This window comes from Lepisma saccharinum, chromosome 24, assembly GCF_977018435.1.
Source record: "Lepisma saccharinum chromosome 24, izLepSacc3.1, whole genome shotgun sequence".
In the NCBI taxonomy this organism is placed as follows: domain Eukaryota; kingdom Metazoa; phylum Arthropoda; class Insecta; order Zygentoma; family Lepismatidae; genus Lepisma; species Lepisma saccharinum.
In genome coordinates, this window is record NC_139252.1 from 45316312 (window position 1) to 45338459 (window position 22148).

The 22148-nt window shown below is 36.8% G+C and overlaps 1 protein-coding gene across 1 annotated transcript in view; it reads right to left on the reverse strand.

Moving 5' to 3' along the window:
- Positions 1 to 22148, reverse strand: part of Dnaaf5 (Dynein axonemal assembly factor 5) — a 34170-nt gene that overhangs the window by 5645 nt on the left and 6377 nt on the right. Inside the window, exons 2-8 of the mRNA XM_083110995.1 lie at positions 13865 to 14048; positions 10484 to 10629; positions 9207 to 9439; positions 6991 to 7200; positions 4742 to 4892; positions 2984 to 3145; positions 378 to 560 (exon numbers count right to left, since the gene is read on the reverse strand). Coding sequence (XP_082967121.1) covers positions 378 to 560; positions 2984 to 3145; positions 4742 to 4892; positions 6991 to 7200; positions 9207 to 9439; positions 10484 to 10629; positions 13865 to 14048 — 1269 coding nt within the window. The remainder of the gene's footprint in view (positions 1 to 377; positions 561 to 2983; positions 3146 to 4741; positions 4893 to 6990; positions 7201 to 9206; positions 9440 to 10483; positions 10630 to 13864; positions 14049 to 22148) is intronic.

Below are 22148 nucleotides of genomic sequence, written 5' to 3' on the forward strand. Positions count from 1 at the left end.
ATTATTTTTCTTTTGTCAATTTCTTCTAAAGCCAGTGCTGCAACAGCCAATTCCATAGTTAAAAATCTCTTAAACATTGTAGTTAGTACAATCGGCAGGCTCTTTATACCAAAAAAAATTGGTGTACTCTGTCAAGAAACCAACACCATACAGAAAGACCACATCACGTGTTTCTGACCCTGGGTGCACCACCCCAACCCTAATAGTGGAGTCACTTGCCGCTACGTCACTTTGCTTCCAGCAGGTATAATCTCCTTAGCGGTGAGCTGTACACTGGACCCTGCTCAATGTCTTAGGTGAGTACAGTAAATAAATTAATTCTCACTCATTATTGACTGGCCATTGCATGTTTTTAAAAACTAGTCAAATTATCATACCTTCAATGATCTTTGCAACTGCATTTTGCGAATCTTCGCATCTTGCTAATGAACCCTTCCACTTGGCTAGCACAGATGAGAAGGTTGTAAACATCTTTAACCTGACCTCTGCATCTTTTTCTGGCTTCACACTAGCTGTCAGTATCTGAAGAATCTTCTGGAAATGCTGACCCACCACAGAACCTGCAAAAGGGTATTAGGATATCATCACTTAAAAAGATATGACATGAAATAACATCAAAATGAGCCTCATGTTTATATTTACATTTTGAAACACATGTTAGCATGGTTTCAAATCATTTAAGCAAACAAAATTCCCCGACTTCCAGATTTTCCTGGTATTTTGAAATAACTTCTGAGATTTAACATTTAAATTACTGTTATGTTTTCAATTTTGCATGTAAATTAAATGAATGAAGTTTATTCAGCATTACTGAACGTAAATGATGGAAAAATAAAATAAAAATTTATATTGGCATTGTGAGCTAACTGGAAATTTTAATCTATTATAGGTCTTGCACCACAACTTGAGCTCTGGGGAGAAAGTATTCGAGTTGACCACAGAGGCAGTGACAACCCTCATAATGATTACTCCGCCCTTCAAAAGCAGTGTTTGCAACCACACAAATTTCTTGCTATTCTCAATATATGTTATCAGAATGCCTGATAGCCAAGAGCATTTCTTAGCAAAGCTGTATATCCACTATGTTCTCTTAATTGAAAAACAACAACAACAACCAAAAAAAAAAAAAAAAACATATCGACTATCTAACCTATTACGGCCATTTGCTTTGTACGCAATGCTGCGAGCTCCTCTTCCCCCATTTCCTTCTCTCTCCTTTTCGTATTGGGTTAAATCGTCTGTCCATTCCTCTGACATCACCAATGCGTATATACGTCTCTTCTCGATATATATTTTTCACTAAGGGCCCCAAATATTTTACTCGCGAAAGGCCATAGGAAACTGTGCTGCATCGATGGTTGCCATTAGAAGCCTCTCCTTCCTTTTCCACTTGGTGCTAAAGGCCTTACAACGTCTTTGTCACTGCCACGTTTTGGCACCTTATGATGTTCATTTATGTATGTTTCGTCTAAATAGTACATGGTTCTCCCAGTGTTTGGGCAGTTATGAACATCTCTAACGAAATCGGCACGCACAACAATAACATCTGGTTTCTCCATCAAATCCTCCTATTGGATTCAGTTCTTTAATAAGGAAACAAAGATCAAGTAAACATTTCCATAATGTGACCCCAAATCGAAAATTGATTTTTTCTCGCAAATTATTTGATAGGTGTAGGTACAGTATTGCCACAACGTAAGAATCTCTTCTAATAACCCCTTTTTACGGTTTGTGGTGGAGTGGTTAGCACAGTGCACTTTGACGTCATAGGTCCCTGGTTCGAATCCCGGCCTGGACATGGGTGTTCTTTGTGATTTGTCCCTTCATCAGTTTCGTCTTATCATCAGTCATCCTGATCTTCGCGATTAGCCAAGAGTGGCAGAATAGTGAAGTAAAATAAATAAAATCAATCAATGAATTAATAACTCATTTATCCAAATTGGATTAATTGATTTGGTTTATTTTACTTTGCTTTCCTGCCACTTTTGGCTAATCCCGAAGGTGACGATGAGTGACGTTTGGTTAGATTTGCTGTTTTAAGTCCACTTTATGCACAGTAAGGCTAATCGGGACTGAACCTACAGTTTAAAGTGGAATCCGAACCACTTGTGCCTCCACCGGGTATCGAACCCGGGATCCCTTGATTACAAGGCAATGACGCTAACACTGTGCCATGGGGAGGCCCTACGATGACTGACGATATGATGATATTGATGAAGGGACACGCACAAAAACACTACCATGTACAGGTCGGAATTCAAACCCGGGGCTCCTCGCATCGTAACACGCTGTGCTAACCACTCCGCCATGGATATCGGCGAGTATCTCGGGAAACAAGGCTTCTCCCACATTTCTTGCCTGGCTTTGCAATGCAGAACCCCCTTTTTCCGAATTATGCAAATCTACATCTAAACTGAGTGACCAGTTAATTGTTTACATCTGTAGATGGCAACATTGGAATTTTGCTCCACCAGTCTGCCTTTTTCTTGACAAAACCCATATGGCCCCCTTGGATTTCCACTTTCCCAAGAGCTCAAGTTGTCGCGCGAGACCTATAATCAACCAATTAATTGAATTTTAATCAATTTTAAACTTTTAATTTAATTTTTTATAGATAATACAATGTAGTAAGTAACTTTTGACAGTTAATCAGTTCAATTAGATTAGACTGATTTAGTTTATTTTACTTCACAAATTCAATTCAGTTCAATCAACTGTTTAAATTGATAGCTCTAATTTTTATGTAAAATATTTAAAAATGGAACCTATTGGGAAGAAAATGTTTCAAATACTTTTGACCATTTAAAATAAAATAAAAAATCCTTGAGTTTTCCAGGTTTTCGAGGTCAGTTGAAATCCTGATTTTTTTTAAAAAAAACATTTTAGCAGTCATTATGTCCAAAAACTGTAATTGAAGTACAAAATCTAAGTTTCTACATTCACATTAGTATTAAAATTTGTGATATACAGAAATTGCACTGACCTGCATTTGAAATCAAAACTTCAAACATAAACTTCTCGGGAGTAGTGATGGTCCACGAGTCCACGGTCGCTCCCAGCATGCCAAGCATCTTCTCCATGTGCTTCCCATATAACTGTTCCAAAGAAGATAGTCCCTCTACTTGTCTCAATTTATCCAATGAAACTGAAATACAAGAAGAAAAGACATAACAATCATAACATAACATTCCTCCGCATGCCCTGGATCTGGCAATACTGGACATTTCTTCAATGGTGATTTACCTGTTTCTTGCACAATGAATGAAATTTCAGATGATGACAAAATGCTTGGAACATATTTCTGTTTATTAAAATTGAAGGAGTGCTTGGAAGAAATTTTAATTTTTCAGTACATGCTCTCCATATTTTTAACAAATCAACATGCTTTTAATTCTTTATTTTATTTAGAATACATTTCATTTGATGATCGTCTATAAAATATATAGAGGCACATATTCTTGGTAAATAAAAAAGTAAAATTTCAGTATAAAAACTGAGTCAATTTCAGGTTCAAAAGCGGTAAATAAAATAAAATTTTGCTGTCATAGCGGTATATAAAATTACATTTTAGTTTTAAATGTGTGAATATAATCCCAAATTTGATTTAAAAACTGCTCTTACTACACAAAATAAACATATCCCTTCTAATAGCACATTTATATCGTTACCAGAATATTAAGATTATTCCTGTCCATTTTTGCTTCTCAAATATTTATAGCAGGATTAATCAATTTTCTGTGAATTGCATAATTCTCAGGATAATTCTGACATCAGAAAATATTGTGTCATGTCGGTAAATAAACTCTAAATTTCGTGTTTAAGAGTCTATTTCGCATTTTGCAGTTCATTTCGCATTATTTCGTGACAAAACATGTTAGAAAACTGCACCTCACACCTTTCAGAAACATGAAAAATTGACATTACAATGTGTTATTTCACATTTCATGTTTTCATCAAAAACGAAATATGCATGCCTCTAAAAATATACCTTATGCACATCAAAAATTGGTATAAGTGGTCTTACATTCTATTTACGAATTTTTAGAAGCAATTTGTAATATTTTACTGACTGATTGATTGATCTTGGTTTATTTTATTTCACTTGTCTGCCACAAAGAAAACCCATGCCCAAGTCTGGACTAAAACCTGAGACCCCTGGCACTGTAGCATGATGTACTAACCACTCCACCATTGAGGCCAGCTTGTAACCTTTTATGTGGTTACAATTAACAGAGTTTACTACATTATAGAAAAAATCAAGAGTGAATTAGAGTTACTGTAATAGCAACCAACTGAAGCTTCTTTTTCCAGTGGCTTGTAACAAAATTGTCAGCTCCTTTGATGTTATTGTTTTCCACCACATTATGGTTTCCTATGTGCATAATGATGAAGGACTTGTAAAATCAAACTTTAGAGGCTGGGTTTACAATTTGCACTGTCCACTAAGGAGTCACTGAAGTGTATATTTTACATTAAATGAAAAAGGACAGCCACTCTGTTGCATCATACATTATAAATTATGTATGTGCAAAATTTTCTTTAAAAAATCAGTGTTGAAGGCTAATGAATTATTACAGTGTGTTCACGTTTGAGTGGACATAATATTTTAATGATTTTCTTAACAATTAGTCATCCACAATAAGTATAGAGCATTGATATTTACTCATGTATCAATTTAAAGTACTACAACTCCAGATGCTTTTGAAAATTATAATGTGAAAAATCAGGTAGAAAGTCCTACCTGAGCATCTTTCAACCACATGGTGATCGACTGCTAGTCCGTGGACTGTGATGATGACAGTGAACAGCTGCCATGAAACTAGGCTTGCATCCTCCCCAGCCACTTCCATCAGAGACAGGCAACAGTTCAGCAGCTGCACTTGGTAAGCACCCTTTCATGGAGAAATCACATTATGCATTACACTTTTGCATTCACTTAAAATTAATGTAACAAAGTATGAGGCAGAAACAACATGAGATGTTTATTTAGTATTAATACGGAGGAACTTGCTCAGGCATATTGTATTCTAGGCATGTAAAGCATCGACAGAGAAATGTGGATAGTTCTCTTATCTACATAATAGATCTTTAAAATAATTATTAAGGATGAAACTAAAAACTATATCAAAACTAACCTAACCTAAATCTAACATAACCTCAAATCCCAAATGGCACTCCATTTTCAAATTTTGTACAGTTATTCAGTAATAGTGTGTACATATGGCATACATTGTAATTCTTTGAAAAGCATTAGAACACCCATTTTTAAGAAAATATTGATTACATTACCATCACAAATATCTCTCCTCTTGTGTGAAAGAGCTCTTTACGTAAAGACATGATAATTATGTTTAAAAAGAAAGGAAGGATAATCACTGAAAATCAGGAAGGTGAAAGTTAGTAATATAAAAATATGTCAAAAATATATCTCAGATGGTTAGGAAGCAGTCTAGTCAAGAAATATTCATGGAATGCTTGTCAGATTGTTGAGTTGGATTTACTGAAGAGGAGAAGAAGGAAATGAACGAGTAGGAAGGATGACACCTGCATAACTGGGATTGTTTGGGATTGTTAGGTGGAAAGAGGGGTGAGGAGAGTCCAGGGGGATTCGGGAATGGAGAGACGTTGGTGAAGAAGGCATAGGGGATGAGCTCCCGAGTTTCTGAGGTGTGTAAGCTCAATCCTATTTACACATAAATACTACATAATGGTGAGGCTCCATAGCCACAGCTGCGAGAGGTGAAAACACAACTTTAAATGAACTTCAATGAACTCGTACCTTCAAATGCATTTTACATCATCAAGATTGGACCCAGCACATACTTGGATATGTAAAAAGGTAAAGTGTTCCCCTGTGCTTAGCACCACGCCATGAAGGCGTATAGGGGGTGCGGGGGTAACGCCCCACACTTTCTTGATCCGGTCGTGAGTGGGGGTGATGTGATCAGCATCACGCCCCTGACCGCCTTTACCCCCCAGGGTTTCCCCTAGGTACCCATGTTATTCGACGCTGGTTGGGCGCCGGGGCCGCTTCCATCGTTAGAAAAGTTCCCGGATTTTAACCGGCCGGGGATATGAAAGTAAGGATTCTTACCCATATCAGCAATCAATGTGAATCTCCCCAGAACTCAGGAGCTCGTCCCCCATGCCTCCTTCACCAACGTCTCTCCATTACCAAATCCCCCTGAACTTTCCTCTCCCCTCTTCCCACCTAACAATCCCCAGTTATGCAGGTGTCATCCTTCCTAGGTGCCCATTTCCTGCTTCTCCCCCTCGGTAAATCCAACTCCGCAATCTGACATAAGCATTCCATGAATATTTCTTAACTGGACTGCTTGCTAACCATCTGAGATTAATGACATCTTATATATTACTAACTTTCACCTTCCTGATTTTTAATGATTATCCTTCCTTCCTTTTTATACATAATTATCATCTGTTTAAGTTTAAGACCTTTCCACCAGAATCTGAATTACTTCTATAGGTGCCCTGATTGCCGAAATATTGCAATTTAAATTAACAATATGGTGAAAAGATTGGTTGAAATCGAGCAATTTGCAGTCCTGTAATTTCAGAAATGCAACGTTTTTCCTACTTCAGGTGGCTCTTTCACTAGCTCAAATTTCAAATGAATTAAAGGTTGTTTTAAAAAATGACATTGTTGATTCGACATCGAATGACACTATTTTACATTACTTTTCTGTTAATTTTGACTAATCATGATGATAGAAATTGTGATTATATGAAGCTGATCAAGGGATGCTCACCTCGAACCTGGGAACTTCAATGGAATCTTAATGTGCTCAGCCACCAAGCTGGCCCTAGGTCTACTGATTATCATAATATAATACCAATAGAGAATTTACTTGCACTGATAAGTGATGTACTTATCCAACAGAAAATGGGAAACAACTGACGAAGAACCTAAATGATTCTTTCATCTCTTTAATTAACATTTATTAAAACAGGAGAGTACAAATATTCACTCACTTTGCTGCTTCTGCAAACATCATGCCTCTGCAAAAGTAGGGCGATATCTTCTATTTGTGTTACCAAAGCAGATTTCTCGGTCCCTTTTATGACACTGCTTAGCACTATTAAGTGGCCCACAGTACAGGTTTCTTCTAGGATGGGGATCATGATTTTGCAATATGTTACTGGAGGAACAAAGTATCCAATCAACTCAGCAGCCTTTGACACCTGAAAACAAAATGTTACTGTAAGTCAGGTTATTATGAACAAATTATAAATATCATGACATAGTTGATGTAACCACAGGACATGACCCCAAGACAGTAGGGCCTTCCCGATGGCATAGTGGCAACATGCTCGCCTTGTAATCAATGGGTCACAGGTTCGATCCCCGGTGGTGGCATATAGTGGTTAAAATCCCACATTAAAAACTGTAGGTCCAGTCCCAATTAGCCTTTCTGTGCATAAAGTGGAACTCAAGCTCAAACCCAAGACAACATAAGCATAACTAAGATCAAAATTATCTAACTGCTATTTTATAAATTTCTTGTCAGATGAATGAATTAAAGTGTTTAATGCAGCCATAACTGGGATAAATCACAGATTTTGTGAAATAATCTGCAGAAATAGGCACTTGCAGAAAATTTCCTAAGAGGGGAGGGGAGGGGGGAATCATCCTGATATTGTATCATGCCAAAGGAATGACTCCAATCTGGGACCCAGGGTGCCATATTCCGATAGTCTAATCATTTCATAAAAAGGGCCTGAGTATGAAAGAAGCTGGAAAGAGCTTCTTTTCAAGCAAATGACATCTGTGATCTTCAGCGGATGTAAAAATCTGCTGATACGAATTCTTCCGGAATATCAGGAAAGATACTGCAAACACAGCTTTACGCTGAAAGCACCGTTATTGAGAGACGCGGTCTCTCAACGGCCGAAAGTTCGAAGTTCGTTTAAATAGCTCAAGATAATATTTCTCCACACAGTCGGTATCTGAAATCTATCGCGTGCACAGTCGGTGCCTCAGAATTATACAAGTTGTTGAACTAAGAAAGTTATGGCGTGAATAGTTGTTGCCTCTGACTTAAAGTCGGATTACCGGACGTTACTAAAGGAGTTACGGTGAGGAGTAGTACGCTATCGGAAAGGAGTTTTATTTCAGGAGAGTTTCATCAGTGTTTCATCTACAAACCAGCGAGTCGATCGTCACTTCAAGATCTACAGGTAACGAATGTTCCCAAATCCTTGTCTATCATTCTCTCACACCCCTGCCAGACCAGCAATTGAAGTGTTTACATTTAATTGTGAGTGTTGTTCTTATCTCACGGGGCTAGTCCCCTTACAGTTTGAGTGTAGACGTAGCTCCTCAGGGCTACCCCCCTTTCTCTTACAACGTTCCTCTCACTTAACAAGCGAGTGCCAAAGGCTCTCACATAGCCTATCTATGATCCCAAAAGATAAACAAACTCTTGTCTATACGATATGGAAAATATGTATGTATTGAATCTGCATGGCATAACTATTCACGAGGAGTCCGACATTTTGGTGCAGGGTGCTCCAAAAATTTGGTGTTGCCCCAACATTATGTTAACAACTAAAGAGATAGTTGAAAAGTAGAAGTAGCAGGCTCCAGCTTGGTTGACTGACTGTTTTTGGTATTATGGGCACATCAGCATGTAGGCTATTTTTGCCCATCATACAATAAGGGTATACGCTCCTTAACTAAAACAAAACTGAGGATGGGCCTCAGCAAGAAGATAAAAAATGTATATTAAACATTTCCTAACTCAATTCTTAAAACTCATTCGTTCATTCATTACTTAGCAAGAACAAAAACTTTACTGTTTCTGAGGATAAAATCTCCTTACCCAGTTAAAAGCTAAGGCTGTAAAGAGCACTTGGCACACACAAGGACAAGACTAATCCACAGAGAATTATCCTGGTCGTGGATTCAGGCACCAGAGCCTCGTTGGCTTGCAAGAAGCAGTAAATGGGGTGTACTACGGGGAAGTGTGGTTGACTTTTGGGTGACTAACCAGGTCACCCCTTACACCCCAGTGTCCAGCTTAGAAAGCCAGATACCAGCGGAGATGAGATTCAATGCGATGACTATGCATCATCCAATGAAAAACTGTTTGGCAGGTCTTGGCCCTGAAAAGCCACTGCATTACACCATTTACTTTTACACAAACCATGGCATCCACAATGCTAACAAAACAGTAAATGACACTTACATTACTAACAACCCTATGTTCCTCATCATTGCAGGCTCTGTAAATCCCTGTGAGAATCTTTTCCAGATGCTGTGTCATGTTAGATTCAGCATTAAGCAACAGCGTGTACAATAGTTGTGATGACTTTATCCTGATCTCCACCATCCAATCATCCAGATCCCTCAACAACGCTGGAATGATCTGCATTAGATTCCGATAGACAAGTGTGCGGCATCCAAGGTTTGGCCTCTTCACTGAAACATATGGGAAAATATCAGCAATTAGACAGTCTCCTCCTCAAAATCTACTCGTTCTTCAAAAATATAAATTAAATACATAACATACACAAAAACCACACTGGAGCTGTATTCAGAACACAAGTCATAACTGCACTATCCTACGTGGATATTAAACAATAATCAGTTTAATGGGGATACCTCATTACAATTTACATATGACATTGTCACATCGGTAGACAAGAGCACTGAAAGCAAGGTTCCTAATCTTGCTCCTGAAGGCTTCAAGTATGAGGCCTGGCCTAGATGCTGCTTTGTTTTGGTCAAGTTTGTTTCTGTTTTAAGTTCACTTTATGGCTAGGCTAGGACAGGGCACAAAGTTTTAAGTGGGATCTGATTCAGCATGCAATGCCTTCACTGGGAATCAAATCCAGGACTCTTGATTACAATGCAACAAAATTAGTCACTACGCTATTAGGAAGGGCAAGGTATTCCATTGGGAGTGTCCCTTCATAAATTTCATCTGATCATATTAATTTGTCATGGTTAGCCGAAAAGAGGTGCATTGGATTCAGGTGAGAGAATGTAGAACATTAGTGAAATGATGGCATGTGGTGTAAGTTATGCCTTATCTAAATAAAGTTGACAAATTTGTGGATGTATCAAAATGAACTGTCATATGGGTCTTCGAGCTGTGGGGATCGCAGTCAACTGATAAGTACTCACAAGTAGTACTCACTGCTTCATAACTAGGCAAGAATTGCTGCAAGCAGTCAGTGTAGGATGAAAGAACACTTCAAGAGACAAGGCATGCTAAATACTTCTGAAGGTGAGCACTTCAGAAGAGGTTACATACAGACCTCTGGGTATGCCATTGTCTACTAACATTTGACTCTAAAATAATACAATTCACCCCAAAACTTGAGAAACAATGTAAAAAATACTGGAAAGAGCATTATATTTATGTACTTTTGCCTTACATAAAAAAAGGTAAAATTCCACTGACCAGCACAACTTATTCTTTGCAACTCCCAACCGCACAGAAAGTAACAACATATATACCTCCTGGTGGATAGTGCATCCGATCATCCGAGAGGAAGTCCAAACGGTCTTTTAGATCTTCCTCATTCTCTTTCATATACTGCTGTCCAACTGCATCCCAAAAGCTTTCTGCTGCACTTTTCACTTCATCATAATCATCGTGGAAGCTGGAAAAAAAGACGGATATAAGAATGATCGTAACAACCAGTACAAGCACCCATCCTCTTTATAGTGGAATTATTTATTCCTAACACACACACACACACACGACAGGGAGGCGCCAATATGACATTACTTATTACAATATGAAAATTACTTAAGTCTTATGTAAAATGGAAAAATATTTGGTAAAACTTTTTTATTGTAAACATCTAATGAGCCTATTTAAACCAACATAAACAAACTGAAAAAATAAATATGAAACAGCAGTACACCAGTCCTTCTTGAGTTCAGAAGCATATGTTGCCTGCATTAAAATCTAAAGGAAATATCATCATATCCTTGTAAACCTAACATATTTGAATATTGTCCATTAACTTCCTACAAAGTAAAAAAAAATTATGAGAAATTTTAAAAAAGATTACCAGTAATCAGATGTAGTGTTAATACACACTAATATGTCGGTCAGTACTTTAAGTGTCCAACTTTAAATCTTGCCACCAAAGTTCCCAGCCTGGGCATTGGTATTCCTTGCAAGAGTCCCTTCACGAGTTGCATCTTATCATCACTCGTCATCATTATCGCAATTAGTGAAAAAAGGCAGAAAAGCAATGCTATAAACAAAAAAATCAAATACACATCAACATGTGTAAAACTGACAAGGTTATGTTGATTATTAAAACGTTTATGTTGATTTATAACACATAGTGCATATTTGCTTTCCTATTTTAAAGATTTTCAGTGCTTATAAATCTATCCCCTACTCATGTTATATCCATTTGATTCTTCTGAAAAACTACTGCACTTGGAGTTTAACCACTCAAAGTAAAGGGAATATCAGATTGTTATGGCTATAATTTGATAACGAACACATCATGGGAGAGCAGGATGGATAAAAATAATTTTTCATGATTCTTTTTCATTTTTTCCAAAAATTTCTTAAAATGGTTTGCATGGTTTTTTGGCACCATACATATAGTACATGCTTTTCTTTATGGAAAGGCGTTTTCTAGTAAATGGCCCTGAAAATATTTGAAGTTCCAATAAAGCAAATAAAAAAATATTTGTAAATATACATTTTTCTGTTTCTGATACTGATATATGAGCCTACTATGGAAATGCTTGTTGAGTGTGTTAATGAAACTATAATATGAGGGGCAGTCAAATGAAAACCGAACACCCGCTACAAAATGATAATGGAGTTTGTTTTATTCAAAAGTAATTGCCACAAGTGTTAAGACATTTATCCCACTGGGAGAAGAGACGATCAATTCCAGTCTTGTAGAAAGAGGTAGGTCGCTGATGGATCCACAACCTCACCCACTGTTGCACTTCCTCGTCCGAATGTCTTTCTTCAGGTCACCAAAAATGTGGAAGTCACAAGGGGAAAGATCGGGGCTGTACGGAGGATGTTCAAGTGTTTCCCAGCCAAAAGTCTGAAGCTTATCCCCCACCAGATTGGCAGTATGGGGATGGGAGTTATCATGCAAAAGGATGATTCAGAACTGCAGGTGATCTTTGATAATGGCATGTACAGAGCCATGACTAATGCCAACCTGAACACGAATTTCTTCCTCTGTGATTCGTCGGTCTTCCCGGATCAGACCATCGATCCTCGCAATCACATGAGGCGTAATGACTCGATGGGCCTGTCCTAGGCACGGATTGTCTTGCAGTGATGTGCGTCCTTCGCGGAATCTCTTCTGCCACTCGTGCACACTTGTCAGGGACATACAGTGTTCGCCATACACTGCAGACATGTGACGATGAATTTCGCGTGTTCCAGGACCCTCAGCCACCAAGAAACGAACCACACCTCTCTGCTCTTCTTTGCTTGCCTCCATTTCCAATGCTGGACGAACACACTTTTCACTACGCTCACCTCCTGAGCAATGACGAAGCCACTGTGTGGACCTGTGCATTTTCACTATGCATTTCTCCTACCCTACAGATGGCAGTATTGATACATAACAACAGTGTTGCCAACTTTTGCGAGGAATGTGTTTTATGGTGGGTGTTCGGTTTTCATTTGACTGCCCCTCATAATTTCAGCAACTTTTCTTTCAGTGAAAATAAAACATTATGGATGCACTCTATAATTGTAACTTAAAAATACTTTTTATAGTCCTTGTACCTGAATTTTGGCAATTCTTTTAATAATAGTTTTAAAAATATCAGCTGTGATGTTTTTTACAGTTTAATGATAATGACACTATTTATGGTATAACATGATTAGAATTTTGTATATTTTTCTACACAAAATGTTTGCTATTTTTGCCTGTAATAATTATTGAATATTAAATCAAGAGAAACTTAAATGTTTACAATTTATATTACATTTACTTTCATATGAGCTTCACCCCACCAGTACATATACTTAGAGCCTAATAAACACAATTAAATAATTACAAGATTAATGTACTTTCACCAAAAGTGATTCTGATGTCTACAAAATCCATATGTACTTATTCTATGACATATTTATCTATATATATGAGAATTTATATAACAATGGAAAGCTAGAAGAAAACAAGGATATTAGTTCAGTGAAAACTTTATTCTTTAGGTAGCTGAAGGTGGAATCTATTATTTCATTTTTAATTGGTAATAACATTTGTGTCTTTCCAAAAAGTAAATAACCAAAAGTTGATTCAATCTACATATTGGGAAGGACTTTTAAATCATAGAAGCCAAGTACAAGTAATCTTCTACAAATAAAAGTAAAAACAAATATATTATTATTATTTCCTTACAAAAAGAATTTAAAATATATATATTAAGTTTTAACGGAGTGATTAACCATAAATTTAACATTCTAATAAGGAATCTACGGTGAATTTTGTTCTTTATAAAGAAACATTTGAGTTCAATTCCTAATCTTCATTTCGTGAAAATTTATTTACATAATTGTCATGTTCACTACTATTCGAATGCTGAGAATCCTGTAAAGTGGAGTTTCAGATTCCTTTTTAAGTGGCAATATATCCGTAATGTTTCAAATCATCTTTCCCACTTGCTAATCCCATTCTTTCAATCATCCTCCCCACCCCTACACACACACACACACACATATATACTCTAGACAGTAACTCCGGCAAGTAGAAAGTGAGGCTCAACGTATGATATATGAAACCAACAAATAATTAGTGTGAAACAAGACAATGTAAAATCTCAAATGATACAAAAGAGCCACAGTACATCAAGCAAAAGAAAAAAAGGTATTATGTGCATTACAGATATTACCTGGTTAAAAGCAGAGGCAGAAGCTTGTGGAAGTAAGAGTATCGATCATACAGGTTCAGCAACCAATTGCCTGCTACATTGGTTACAGCCAACCTGACCATAGGGGTTTGATCAAACAGCCGCTCTGCCAGATGGGTTGCAACATCATCTACACTTTTGTTATTGCCAAATTGGACTGCATCACCTGGAATATCCACACGCATTGTTTACTTGTAAGAATAAAATTAGTACTGAAAAGAATTGAAATGCTACTTTTTTAAAGAGGTTTGTTCCAGGTTGCTATGACCGGTGGATCCATAAAGTGGTTCAGATCTCACTTTAAACTGTAAGTCCAGTCCAAATTAGCCTATCTGTGCATAACATAAACTTAAAAATTCAAATAACATAATACACAAGGTCCCAAAAATTAATTGGGTTTAGTTTACATCGCTTTTCTGCCACTTTTGGCTAATTGCAAAGATGAGGATGATGTGATACAAAAATAATACCCATGCCTAGCCTGGGATTTGAACCTGGAACCCATGGCATCGTAGCATGCTGTGCAAACCACTCCACCATGGAGGCCACAAAGAAGAATGATTGTTTCTCACTTTCCAGTGTTAAGGGATGAGGAAGTACTTTGAACCACAACAATGTGCTTAAATATTCATTTTCCTTTCTATCATAGTAATTAACAGACTGGAGAACATGTTTGACTTTCATCACAGTGATTATTTTTCATGACAATTAATGCCGGTCCCTTGGCAGAGTGGTTAGCACATCGTGTGTGCAGGGTGTGCCCATTCATCAATTTTATGATATCATCACCCATCCCCATCTTCGCAAATTAGCCAAAAGTGGCACAAAAAAGCGAAGTAAAATAAAGCAAATCCTTCAATCAATCATTAGTATGGTGGATATGTGTAAAATTGTGCATTTTAGTGATAAAAGCATGCAACTTCGAATGTAGTTTAATATCGAGCATAATATCATTTTAAAGATTGGAGGCATTTAAAATATCATGTTGGTCAGCAATGGCGGCTGATTTATTAGTGCATCTTTTGACACAAGCGGTGTAAATTAACTTTTATTGGTTCTGTTTGAAGATTTATCTTTGTTATTGGTCAAAGGAAAGGAAAACTTGCCAATAAGGCCTACAAAAGCATTCTAAATTCGTATTAATGGTAAAAAATACCTTGTTTGCCTATGTATAAGGAGCGTGTTTTTCAAGATCATTTATAAAATAGCATGTTGCTGTTCAAGCAGCTTCATTTTTGAAGTCTGAAGTGTAATCGTTAATTATCAACACTTTAGTTACTAATTATCATATTTCACGGATGTGAATATATGGGTTGTATAAATACCAGGGGCAAAAACACAAAAGACCTAACGACCTAACCATTTATAGTCAGACCAATATGCAGATATTTGCTGAATTGTGCATTTTTGTGATAAAAGAATGAAAATTGGTCAATAAATTAGTAATATCATATCAAACGTTTTGAAGGTTGGTGGAACTGGAAATATCCCATAGGAGAAGGGGGAGGAACAATTTTCAAAATGGCCATCATAGGGATCCTCAATACATCTTATGGGCTACATTTTGATACTATCGTCACTTCTTTTATATTGTCGTCACAGAAAATAGTGCAGGAGACTCTATAAAAGTAATAATTACCTTATATCAAAGACGTCTGATATCAGGTAAATGCTGGTTGCCTAAATTACAGGGGGCATTTCTTGAATATTGATACCCTATGATCAGGGAGAAAATGACTACAAACTTTGTGTAAGACTTCTAATATGTATATTTTCCATTTCCTGTTTTTCTGTTGAAGGAGGAACCTAATCCACCCATAGAGTTGGTAGTCTGATAAACAAACAAGTGTAGCGTAAGAGAGCACCTTACAGGAAAGCGGCGCAACATTCTCGGGAGCAGAACATTAAAAGTGACGCAGAGTGCAAATACTTGCAAATTGAATTGTTGAACTCTAGCTGAAGTGGCTAGCAGCGGAACATCATACTCATTCATTAAACATATGAAGAGTGCACATGAAGTCACAGCTTCTGCAGGCAACTTCAGCACAAATCCTATGACCTTCATAGACAAGATCAACAACAATAAAAATCCCAAGACCATAGATCCCTAGAGTGAAAAACAAGAGAGTAGAGTTCCCACTTTGCTTTTCGGGAGATCCTCCTGCAATGAGAGTTAGGCCTTCTCACCTCGGATCGCTCTGTCCAGAAATGCAACTTTCCTCTCTACGTGGAGTCTTTGGTTAACTTTTAAGCGAGTATCATAAAGTGGACGTTTGCATGTTAGATTCCTTGATGCAAGTTGTCCTCCTAGTCTTTCAAGCTTCACAAGAGATCAATTCTATCATTTTCCTAATGATTCCCTGTAAACCTTCCGTGTACTCAACTATGGAGATGTGTTAGCTGTGACGAAGAACAAGACACCCTTATGCAGATGTCAATTATGATTTTGTGATGTTACTAAGAGCATTTATTGATTGTACTGATATTCTCTCAGGTACTGACTATAAGCAATAATTTGAAAATTAAAACAATTTGATTCATGAATAACATTTAATACCGTTGTTGATTTGCAAGAGACTCTTTCATGTAGTATTAAATAGTTCAGTCTTTGTTTGTGTTTCTGCCCCTGGAATTTATACAACCCATATATATCCACATTCGTGATATATGATAATTAGTAACAAAAGTGTTGATAATTAAGGATTACACTTCAGACTTCAAAACTGAAGCTGCTTGAACAGCAACATGCTATTATAAATAATCTTGACAAATGCGCCCTTTAAACATAGGCAAACAAGGGATTTTTTGCCATTAATACGCATTTAGAATGCTTTCGTAAACCTTATTGGCAAGTTTTCCTTTCCTTTGATCAATAATAAAGATAACTCTTCAAACAGGACCAATAAAAGTTAATTTACACCTCCTGTGCCAATAGATTTACTAATAAATTGGCTGCCATTTTGAAAACGTCCACCATTGCTGACCAACGGGGTATTTTAAATGCCTCCAATCTTCAAAATGATATTCTGGTCTATGACCGATATTAAACTACATTTGAAGTTTCATGCTTTTATCACAAAAATGCACAATTCAGAAAATATCTGCACATATTGGCCGGACTACATGGCAAGTAATAATAATGATCTTTATTTTTCAGCTAACTTATGCTTTATGGTGATGTCCAATAGATTTACAGCAAATCCTCATCAACAGCAATGATGTAAATAATGTTTCAGAATACATCACAACAGGCAATGTACATACATGTTTTATGCTCTAATATTTTTTAATGTCACTTTAAAACAAATCTTTATTAAAAAAACATAAATTCCTTTTAAATTTGAGGGTAGAGTCCCATATAATATACTAGTAATCTACCAATCTGTAGTAACATATCACAATTTATGAAAAACAGCACGAAAAACAAAGAAACAAACAAAAAACCCTGTCCATTGTGCTGCATAAATTCACTTGTTGAAGATTTTGGTATTTGACAGGGGTTCCAAACTTTCTCGTTTCAGGGTGCCCAAGTCAGAATGTAGTCCTACGTAACACTTGCAATTGCAATGCTCAGTCAGTTACTAAGAATCAAAAAGTTTTCTACTCCATAAAAATAGCACCAAAGATCAGGGTTGTTAAAGGTCGAGGAATCCATAAATTCTAATGGGTTCTATTGGGTTCCGCCGCAGGACCGGAACCTTTTTTCTCGCACAATTTAAATTCGGTCCAAGTTGCGAATTGTTACTTGAAAAAAGGTCCCTGGACCGTATTTAAATTGTTCCTGAAAGAAGGTTCCTGGACCGAATTGAAATGCTTTAAATATGAAAAGGTTATACACTGTCTAGAACTCATTTATGCTTGCCGATTTTCTCTTCCAGTCAGGGATTGAATTTATTTACAATTCCTAGACAAGGATTGACTGATTAAAAGTTGCCTTCTAAAAATGTCCGCAAGTACGTTTACACTGAAATGTCACACTGTGGTTGTAGAAACCGTGTCGCAGGAAATAAATCATAATGCTGTTGTTCTCTCGTGGGTCATATTCAAAAACTCCCTTGTCGAAGAGTTACTGTACATTGTACGTAACACAATGGACTATATTAGTGTAGCATCATATTGAGTTCAAACAAACCCATCACGTGTTGTTCTGTCATCCGATCCAGGAACAGCAGCCAATGGGAGCCGTCGATGAGGTAACGTGAGGTTGCTGTGTTCCCAGCAGATTAAACGGAAAGTGTTGCTACAACCAAGGGAAGGAACGCATGCGATAGAATGGGACTACATGGAGATGGGTAATGTGACTGCAACATTTGCATCTTGCCCAATTCTACATTGTACCTTAGATTCTCGAGACAGCCAGCACCTGGATTAGTCTTTCATGCTCACAAGTGGATAATTGTTTATCGTCGGGTCCGTATTCGATCCAAGTTGTGTATTGATTCATTTCAGTACAGAACTTAGACCCTATTTAAATTGATCAGGAAAAAAGGTTCATGGACTGAATTGAAATACTTTACACATAGAAAGGTTCCAGAACCCATTTACGCTTGTTGATTTTCTCCCCTGCACTGGAATTGAATTTATTTAAAATTCCTGGATCTTTAACAACCCTCCCCAAGACAACTTTGCTCAGTTACGGATACATTTGTGAAATCATAAAAATTACTCATTAACTTGCTTCTCAGGTCCCAGGAGGTTAACATAAGTTCCATTAGCTTGTTAATTCTGAAAATTTGTTAGGTGGGTGAGTGACCCAACCAAGTTAGGCTTAATTATTCTATGGCTCCTTGAATACTACATTCCATGCCAAATCAACAGTCTACACCCCGACCATCTCAGAATTTTATGAAACTCTACTATCTGATAGTCTTCATGAAGATATGAAATCATGAGTAATTGTAGATTCCTGTGTTGCATAGTTTTGGGGGCTCAAAAATACAAACAATCTTCTATATTTAGGCCGTGCTCGAGCCTTTCATGGATAGTTGTTCTTACCCTAATTGTCGTAGAGAGCTGGTTGTAGTCTTGTTTGAAAGGGCTTGAAATAAGCTATCCAACAGTGTATCACATCACTATATTTAGAATAAAATCTTTTCAAGGTCATCCACTTTTGGGGATGCATATCTGTGAATTCCTTGAAACTGAAATATATTGTTAACACAAGGTTACACTATAGCATAACTGAATTTTAAGTTGGGACGATAATGGGATAATTAAAGAAAAACAATTTAATTAGTAACTGTATTTTTTTAAGCTGGTCACTTCTAGTGGGAGTTTGCAACACTGTTGTTATGAAGTGAAAATGGACAAGAATGCTTGTTTCCTGAGAAATGACTTACATGCACCATAGTTCACTGAATGTTCTTCAGCATCCATTCATCAGTCATTGCATGGCAAGTTGGCTTTCGTTCCTTGTGGAAGTGTATGTTCTTCCTGTAGTAGTGCAAGGGTTAACTTTTGTAAGAACATTGCACTTTGGAATCCAACAAATGTCCAGTTTCGGTGGAAATAGAATGATCCTGATGGCACCCGTGTCCTAACCCCACACCCCCTATATGCCTTCATGGCATGGTGCTTAGCACAGGGGAGCACTCTACCTTTACTACTTTTTTTTTTATCACTCGTGTTTTCAGACACATTCTGAACATACCCTAGCCACCAGTTGTTATTATATACACAAGTAACAAATCCAGTAATATGTGTATGTTCTAAGGCATTTTAACATATTATGAAACTATGTTTGTTCTGTAAATTCATCACATGCAGAGTAATGTTTCATATGTATGACATCTTTTGTGAAAGAAAGTACTGCATGAACCTTTTTGGCTCCGTGAATGGAATTAACTTTAGAAAATCAGTCACACAACATTGATGTTTCAGTTTCATATTCTTCATGTGTGACATATGTGAAATTCATATTATTTATAATTGCTCTTGCTGCAATTTGTAACATTCCACCAAGTCCATCACATGGGCTTCATGCATGTGCTGTTACAAAAAAATGCCATTCGGTTGGTACAGAAAAAATCATTCTTGTCGTTGGCAACATTTATGAAGTTTTTGCTATTTTTGTAGTGTGCTGCTGCTCCATCAGAAAAGTCAAATATCCTGGCCAGGTTGTCAGAACCAAATATATCATTCACAAATGTAATAAGTACTTTGTAGAATAAATGAACTAATGCTGTATCATGTTTAAGACAATCTGATACGGCAACACGGACGTCGGAACTTATTCAAGAGTGGGGGGGGGGCAGGTTTTCCAATTTTTACAATCTCTTTTCCCCCTATATACATATGTATACATACATAAATATGATATATGCATTATATATTCACTTAATTACATAATTATATACACAAATTTATGTACGTAAACATATGTGTATGTGTGTGTGTGTATATATATATATATATATATATATATATAATATTGTAATTTATTTTTATTAGCTATTTATTAGGTATGTATTTCTGACAAACCACGATAAATAAATTAACCCACTATTCGCTGCTCTGTTGGTTTTTCATCATTTTAGCTACACGCGGACATGAGGGTACTATAACTGTCGAGAAAGTGTCCATGTTGATCATACATTTTCGTAGCAAGGGATAGGTTGTAGAGGAAAAAATTTCATTCGCCCCAAAGACAACTTACTTCTTTTCATTATGCCGACCTCCATGGTGTAGTGGTTATCGCAGTGTGCTATGAAGCCTGGGTTCGTGGGTTCGAATCCCGGCCTGGGCGTAGGTGTTATTTGTGAATGTAATTTCATCATGTCATCACCCATTCTTATCTTGGCGATTAGCCAAAAGTGGCAGAAAAGCGAAGTAAATAAACTAAATCAATCAATAAATCAATTCTTTTTATCACAAAGTATGTGACGACCTCAACCTCAACTGTCCTATGAAAACCAAAAAACATAGGTAAATATGGTAGTTATAAAAAATTAATAAAGTGACAAAAACTTAATTTCGAAGTCAACATTATACACAGTGGCTCAACGAAGCTATCTATTGGGTAGATTTTCATAACGTACAGTTACAAGAGTGAAACTGTGGCATTTTTCCACAAAATGCTGAGCATATAAAGATTTTAATACTATAGGTGTAAATTGATGAAAATATATGCACTCAAAAATCGGTTGTCGTCATCGTGAATGTGCCATGATAACGATCTAAAAATATGAAATTAATCGCTATCAAACTCCATGTATTTTCAACCATCTCTGGTAGAACCTCCTGTCTAGTATACATTATTCCCAGTCATATTTCGCTTTCATGGGTCATCTGCAATTCATCCACACAAAATAATATATAATATTGTTAATATTTTAGATATCAAACACATTGCTTAGTGTGAAAAAATAAATTGCACCCGAGGATGTTTTTCATCCCTCCAAATTTCAAAAATCAATAACTCTTTGGTCAGATGTTTCAGATTTGAAATAAATTTTTCATGAGAATCATATGGAAGGCGGAGGGAGTGATTACCACCCCCTCCGTCAACTGAGATGTTAAAGAAGGAGATCATGCCTTGTCGACATCTAAAACAAAATCACCATCTTGAAGTAAAATTAAATACATGGTGGTTGCGGTAAACGCGGTTTAAAATTACTTACGTGAAATTTAAAAGATTTCGTAATTCCGCGTTGCACAATTTAATGGTTCAATCCTATTAATTTCGAAGATCCACTGTCTTCATTCACAAAAGGGTACGGCGTTTGAAGCGTACCCTTTTGTGAATGAAGACAGTGGATCTTCGAAATTAATAGGATTGAACCATTAAATTGTGCAACGCGGAATTACGAAATCTTTTAAATTTCACGTAAGTAAAATTAAATAACCCGTGAACATAAGAAAAAATTACGATACTTCTAAAACTAAGTAATCAGCCAGCAACGTTTAGACACAATGTTCAAAACTAAGAGGAGAACTAAAAAAAATAAAAGGTCATCCGCTCTTCCCTTCCCACGTCACAAGTGCTTGATATGTTGTCTTTTGGAGAAAAAAAAAATGAATGACCAGATTTTTCATATCTCAATTTTCTATTTCTCATTACTATGTTGGACTATAAACAACAAAATATACACTTCATAGTTTGCAGCACTAAAAACCGAGAGCGCGAAGAAGGGATGATATATTGAGACGGAATTCATCTCGTCCTTATCTGTTCTTCAACACAGAAAACAAATTAGTCAATAAAGGAGAGAAGTACAACTTACCAGTCTATTGTTTCTACATCAGGGAACTGACTACAGTACAGTGA